Source organism: Penaeus monodon, unplaced genomic scaffold (assembly GCF_015228065.2).
Source record: "Penaeus monodon isolate SGIC_2016 unplaced genomic scaffold, NSTDA_Pmon_1 PmonScaffold_16836, whole genome shotgun sequence".
NCBI lineage: Eukaryota > Metazoa > Arthropoda > Malacostraca > Decapoda > Penaeidae > Penaeus > Penaeus monodon.
Genome location: NW_023646192.1, coordinates 1 through 7,760, shown reverse-complemented (window position 1 = coordinate 7,760; position 7,760 = coordinate 1). Strand labels below are relative to the sequence as shown.

Below are 7,760 nucleotides of genomic sequence, written 5' to 3'. Positions count from 1 at the left end.
TTTTAAAATTTTTAAAATTTATTTTTAAAAATAATTAATTAAAATTAAAGAATTTAATTAATTTTTAATTTATATTAAATGTTATATTATTGTATATTGTATATATATGTATATATGGTATATATATATATTTATATATATAGTATATATATATATATCATATATATATATATATATAATATATATATATATATAATTATATAGACTAATATATCTATATATACATATAATATACATATATCTATACATCTATTTACATTATATACTATATTATATATATATATATATATATATATATATATATAATATATATATATATATATATCATATATATACATATACATATATTCATATATATAATCTATATATATATATATATATATTATATATATATATTATATATATATATATTTTGTATATATATATATATTTTATATATATATATATATATATATATTATATATATATATGAGAGAGAGAGAGAGAGAGAGAGAGAGAGAGAGAGAGAGAGAGAGGAGACCGAGACTGAGACAGAGACAGAGACAGGTAGAGGCAGAGAGGGAGAGAGGGAGAGAGATAGATAGAGATAGGGGCAAGCAAACATGGTGATTAAGACTGAGGAAAAAGTATACTCATTTATAAAGAAAATTGTCAATGGATTGTGAATTATTTTCATATGTAGTTGCAGTCTGTTTCCAACAATGTACTTGATGTTAAAGAGTGTGGTAAGTCCTTGTTGATTGTAACTTGAGCACCAGTAGATGATTATGCTATAGATTATTGTAATAGTGGATCATCTGAACTGTCAACTTGGTTGTAATGTCAGAGTATGTCGCCTGCTGTGAAATGTGATAGAAAGCATACTAGATCACTAAGCTTTACTGATGAAAAATCTGTAACATTACTCAATCAGATATAGCTGCTTCTTTAATATAATTACATTGCAAAGTTGAATCTTGATAGCAAAATAAATAACCCAGTGCAAATAATGAAGGCTGATATTTAACAGTATGTATTGTAACATATTTTTTTTTGTTGGCAGTAAAAGTGAAACCTAATCATTTGAATTAATTGATATGGTATCCCACAACTATGCATTCATTAATTCAGATATATAGAAAAAAATATGTTTTTCCAGAAGCTTAAAAAAAAAATTATATATGTTACTGACCATTTAAGACTAATATCCTGTTCAACCTGCAGGTGTAGACAGTAGTTACGCTAGTCGTCGGGAGTCATTAAGTTCAGAAATGGCTGGTTTGGCTGCACCTGATGACAGTCGTGTCCTAACTCTTGCTGAGCAGATCATTGCCGCTCTTCCCGAGAGAATCAAGGTTTGATGAAAATTCTTTGTTATTTCATTAGGAATAACTTTTTTTTCTGCTTGCCACATGTTTAATGTGATATGAAAGACTGTTTTATCAAAGTAAAAGAAGTTATGATGAATATATATGCATATTATATTTTTGATTTGTCTGTCTGATACTATTTTTTGAACCAGTAGTCATTTTACTTGTTCCTTTGAGTCTATGTTCATATTGTTAACATGGCAGAGTGATGGAGAAGAGCTGATGCAGTTGGAGCCAAGCCCTGTTGCCCCAGAACCTCCGTCATCCGATCTGGACATGGAAGTCATATTGGATGAGCCGCCAGACACAACATCAGAGTTCAACTTCGAATTCTCTGATATCTCGTCTTACAGGTGCGTCAGGCTTTTATATCATGTTAAAGTTTGCTTTGTAAATATGGCTATAGAAATTGAAGGTACATATATCTGCAGTTGTATTGTTTGCTCGTTTGGAATTAAAGTTTCATCTTTTTTTGTGTAAACATTCATACACTGATCACTGTTTGTTTGTTTGTTATTGCAACAGAGATTAATAATATTTTGCTCTACATATTACCCACTACTTTTATTAAATCCTAATCATAACTTCATCAAATTGAATTAATTCAGCACTACCAGTCTGAACAGCATATGAATTCTACTTGCAGATACATTGATGTAGGAACGCCTAGCTCCTCCATGAGTCCAGCCTCGTCCAGCTGCTTGCCCTCACCTGCCTCCTTCACTCTGGAGAGCCCCTCACCCCCCCACAACGGCAGACTTCTCTGAGTTCTTTCAAGCCTCGACCAAAGACTTCTCCAGAGACTTTTCTAATCTTACTCTCTCAGGTAAGGATCGTATATATATATGTGTGTGTGTGTGTGTGTGTGTGTGTGTTGTGTGTGTGTGTGTGTGGTGTGTGTGGTGTGTGTGTGTGTGTGTGTGTGTGTGTGTGTGTGTGCGTGTGTGTGTGTGTCATATATCATATATCATATATGCATACATGTAGAATTCAGTGATATAAATGATGCAAGTAATAGAAGAGCTAGAGAGAGCTATGTATACCATGATATTGATACTCCTGTTTTTTTAGACCGTGAGCAGCGGGAATTATATGAGGCTGCAAAAACAATTCAAAAGGCCTATAGGCTTTATAAGGGACGCAAGAGACTCCAAGAGCAAGATAAAGAAAGACAAGCAGCCATAGTCATTCAGAATTATTATAGACGTTACAAACAGGTATGAAATATGTCTGTGTAAATCTGTTCTCTCTTCTTCTCTCGTTTCCATTCCTCTCCTCACCTATCTTTCTTCTGTCTTCTCACCCTCTCTCCCTTTTTATCTACTTGTGCTACCCTTGCACAATACACTCATTTGTAATTTGGTCAATCCTTGTTGTCACAATGAATATCACAGCATCTTCAATGTTGCCATCTCCAGCTATGTGTCATCTTTTTTTATATTATCACTGCCTGCAGCTATTTAAACAATTTTTTTTTTTTTTTTCTTTTTTTTTTTTTTATCCATTTAGATTAATTATGTGTACTAAAGGCAGTGTTGTTGCTGAAAACAGCTTCATTAGATTTGATGCTTCATTCTCTTTATCCATGTGAACTAATGATTGCCTGCATATGTGTTTCAGTATGTGTATTTTAGACAAATGAGCAGAGCTGCAACACTCATTCAGAACCAGTTTCGGTCTTACTGTGAACACAAGCGCTTCAAGAAGAGTCTCGAAGGTGGCACTCATACTGGTGTAAATTTTTCGCTGAGAGGATCCAGAGAGACAAACACCATACCAACATTAAAGTAAGTTTGATTCAGGTGTAGAATCAGTCGACAGATAGAAAAGAGAAATGGCATGATAGTGGGCAGCTTTTTTAAGTAGAACATGCACATACTTTGGAGTAGGTTTAATACTCTAATGCAATCAAGATTAGATATAGTCTGATTGAGATATTTAGGGAAGAAATTTAAAAAAAGAGAGAAATTACTTACTGGAAAATAGCTTACAGTAAAAGAACAAGTACTAAGCTTCAAGCAGGTATTATACTCTGACTTGCAGTATGAACAGTGATCTTACTTTGCATAAATATTACAGACGAACATACTCACAGCGAAGGCAACATCAAGCTGCTCGAAAAATTCAGCAGTTTATGCGCCAGACAAAGCAAAAGTAAGTAAAGGCTTCCCTAAAGACCAGCAAATAGGGTAAGCACAGTATATGTGGTGCATCAAGTGTGTGGTGATTTTGAGGTGTGATTCTAACTGGTTCAGCCATTCTAAATTATGTGTGTTGTATATAGCATATAGTGGCTACACATTTTCCCTTTTTTGTAACTAATACTTTGGATACTAATATCATTTAGGCACACTGGTTGAATTGGCTTATCAAAGGACTCTAGATCATGTAGAATTTGTGCTGCTGGTTTATTTTCTATAGTTTCCACTTCTTATGAGTTCTTGCATTTTTTAATCACTAGAGTATATTTTTCTAGGATGTAAAGCTTCTTTTGAGGGTATTCAGATAAAAACTTTGCTAGTAACATCATTTAGCCAGTAGTATATCAGTCAGGAGTCTAAACATTTTGACTACTTAGATATAATTTAGTTGGAATTAAACAGGCTAGTGTAAACTCTAAAAATAGTTCTGGATAGGCATTTCTTATCTTGAGTTTCCTGAATATGAGTGATAGGAGAGTGGTTAAGTGCTTCTGAAAGATCACATTAGATTGATCGTGGAAATTGTGAACTGTGACTGACACTACAGTATATGGAAAGTGTGTCATGCACTGTGTTATTTTGAGTGGAAGTTCCATGAGAATGTGTCAATTTGCATGGATTCATATATGTATTTATGAAGATTTGTAATATTCGCTTGAGTAATAAATACTTTGTGGCATATTTTGATCAGTCAATTTTTAGTGTGAAAATATGCTTGAACTTTCAAATAACAGCAACTTTTCATATCATCATGTTCAAGAACAGTTTTGCAATTATTTTCTTGTTAAGAACAAAGTTTTTTGGAAAATAATATTTAAAAGTTACCAGTGGAGTCAGACATTGCAGAGACTGAGTTAGGGACTTGGTAAGGGACCTCACAGTAATTATAGTTTCCTTTCACAGTAATATATTTGTGCACAGTAACATATTTAAGCTTATACTCCTTTCCTTTAGTACAAGAATACTGAGTATAAGACAGTTATCATTTCAAAGAAATCCATCTGCAAGTAAAGCAGATTAACTGGAATGTTTCTGACAGGGATTGTGTGTATTTTTCTTTTTTTCAATTTGGTATATTAAATAAGGAAAAATATGCACTTCTGAAATTATATTTTTCCTTTTGATTTTTCATTATGTAACAGTGAGCTGCTGTTTCATTTTCTCACATGTATCTTAAAAAGTCAGCTTTTGATACAACTGATTGAAGTCTTCACAGAGAGTTTTAGGCAAACAAAAATACTAAACATATGCATGCAAATGCAAAAACAACTTCCTTGAGTTATTACAAAAGGAAAAGAAAAAGTTGAAAATCTCTAGAAGAGCTTCTTTCTTGGGAATTGGACCCCATTATTACAGCTTTTTTTATTTACTGATTGGGCACTGGCCTATTAATCTTTCCTGTAGATATTTGTGCACTGAATTTATTGCTTATTTGGGTGAATGATTTCAGGGTGAATATTAATGGCATGTTTGGGAATTGTGTCTTGTTTTGGCTAAGATTTCAATGTATGCTGGAATGTACAAGCATTAGAGAGTGACATTTTAACATCATATGAGCTGCTTTAAAATACTTCTTTTGTTGTTGTTTACTGAAATGCAATAGGTTTTACAGCTGTTTCTGTATTCAAGAGTTCTCTTCTAAATTTATCCCCTCCAAAAGTTTCATCAAAGCAAGTCAACAAGAATTCAAGTAGTATCAAAAAGAAAATATTCTCATTGTTTCAACAAGAGCTGTAAACCTGCCTGACTAATTTGTTTTTGCATGCACAGTAGCAATGTAAGTAAGTGTCGTCACGTGGTTGTTGTACTGGTGTAGTGCAACAATCGCTGTCCAATCTATATTTACTTGTTCTCGTTTCTTTCTCGTAGCAGCATATGGGAGTTACTAACGGATAAAACGGTGAGTTAGTCTGAATCAGACCCAAAGTGACAGGAAGTATTGTTTCAAGTTTTCTGTGTTTTGATGTGTTGATGTTGTGTTGTGTTGTGTTTTTAAAGTCACCACTCCCAGACATACAAACATCTGTAAACAACCCTCCATCTTGCTCAGGATTATATATTAGCTTTTGCAGATTGCCTTAGTACAACTGAATGAAAGGAAACCAAATATATATCATACAAATGACAGTAGTTTTGAGAATATGTATAATAGATTGTTTTGGTCTTACTGGACTGTATTAATATATAGATTTTTTTGGTCTTACTGGACTGTATTAGTTCTTCAGGATAGGAGAATGATAATATTTACAAACATTAATTTTTGAAGATTTCAGGAAAATAAAATGAATGCATTGCATTAAAGTTCAATAAACACCCTATCCAGTCACCACAAACTAAACATGATCTCAACATGTTTCTGCTAGGTGTTCTAAAGCTCCCCCAAAACCTAAACTAAATATTGTTGGAGTGGTGAGCTGTTTTGTGGGGCATGTAGTGGCAGTACTACTCTACAGTCCCAGTATTATTTCTCTCTTAGAGTTTTTTCAGTATTTATTTGCATTAGTTTTTACATGAAGTTTTTAATGTTTTATATTTTTGTTTTATTTTGAATATGTACAGCATTTATTTGTTAGTGTAATAAAAGAAACTTTTTACTTCCTGTTTTTTTTTTCTTTCTTTCTTTTATGTTTTTACCTGTAAGTCTGGTATCAACTGGTGTAAAGTATGAAGTAAAACCATAAACTCCCCATGCACTTGTGTGTCATATAACACTTAGAAGAAAAGCACTAAATTACTGTGTTGCACCGCAAGATTTCTTGCTTGTTCTTTACTCAGAGAATTCCTGATAGTTGGTGATGGTCTCAGTGGTGTAGTCTTGAGAATGTAACTCTTTTACAACTAGTTTTCCCCTACATCCTATGTAAAATAAAATCAGCTACACTTCTTAAATGTCTCGTAAAGGAACCGTAGTTTTGTTTTCCAAAGAGAGAGAGGGAGAGAGAGGAAGGGGTGAACATAAGAGAAGCATTCTAGATTATTATTTGGATCTTGGCACTTCAGATTACAGAGAGAGCGAGCGCAGGCGGCAGAAAGAGAGAAAGTGGGCCAGGCGGCGGGCCCGGGGTGCCAGGGACCAGCAGTGGGGGGAACAGCAGCAGTGGGGGGGGCAGCAGTCACAGCACAGCAGCCTCTCCCTCCCCCGGCCCTTCTCCACCAGCTCCCTCCAGTACGGGCGGGCCCCTCATCGGAGCTCTCCCTCCGCGACACAGACCCTTTACTCTCGAGCACAGCCCATGCACCTGACCAGTGAGTGCTCCTGGAAACGTGGCCAAGTTGTTTTTTCCATTCTATTTAGCAGAATTAGTAAATTATTTAGTTTGCAGTTTGTAAGGAATGTTTTTTTATCATCCAAGACCCATATTCACTTTCATGTATTATTTTCTGTTAGTATAGAGTTTGAATTTTTTCTGATACTGCTAAAAGTAGGAATCTTTTGTGATTTTCAGTTATCTAGTGCCTATGTATTACTGACTTCCATGTATAAGCAAACAATGTAACTGATATTTTTCCACACTTTCCCTCCTACTAGAACTGACCATCAGGACTGTCATTGAAGCTATTGGATGGAGAGAAACTGCCAAGCCTCCTTGGGTAAAGGGAAGCTAAGCATGAAGCGTCGGTGCTCAAGTTTTTCATGTGGACAGGACCTGAGAAATGTATCAAGACTGATGAGTGTTCAAAGTGGTGCATCACTACAGTGGATGGAGCTGCCAAGGGCTCTGTAAGGAAGTGGAGATGTGCTCCACCATCTGGTATCTGCAGGACTGTGGACATGAGAGATGCAGGGATAAGGGACAGTAACTCTGCCACTGTGTGTGCGCCAGCTCTAGTGACCTTAACAAGTCAAAAGTTTCATTTGCATTGTGATTTGCCTTTCTGATAGCAAAGCTATAGTAATTTCAGTGCATGTGTAAGGGAAATCTTTTTTAAAAAGGTGTGAATATATGTATAATGGTTATAGAAAAAGGTGTATTATGCTGCAAACCAGACTGTCTAAATTGAATATCAGCATCTTTACCTTGCTGATCCCAAGCTAACATCACTGCCTGTTATGATTTTGCTTTCAAAGGAAATCTAGGACGTAATTCTGCTACATCCCTAAAGAACAAAAAAAAATAAATAATACATTCTGTAGAACGATTACATCCCTAAAGACTTGTTTAAAAATCATTTCAATCTTAAATTAATATTAAAAAAGTTTATTTGAACT

The 7,760-nt window shown here is 34.5% G+C and overlaps 1 protein-coding gene across 1 annotated transcript; it reads left to right on the top strand.

Moving 5' to 3' along the window:
• Positions 1-682: 682 nt before the first annotated feature.
• Positions 683-7,117, top strand: LOC119569590 (calmodulin-binding transcription activator 1-like; the record flags this gene model as incomplete). Its single annotated transcript, XM_037917677.1, has 9 exons — positions 683-725; positions 1,204-1,334; positions 1,554-1,764; positions 2,032-2,175; positions 2,421-2,566; positions 2,970-3,136; positions 3,429-3,503; positions 6,551-6,796; positions 7,080-7,117. Coding segments are annotated over 9 exons (1,188 nt in total), but the record flags the coding sequence as incomplete, so codon positions are not given.
• Between the last annotated feature and the right edge of the window lie 643 nt (positions 7,118-7,760).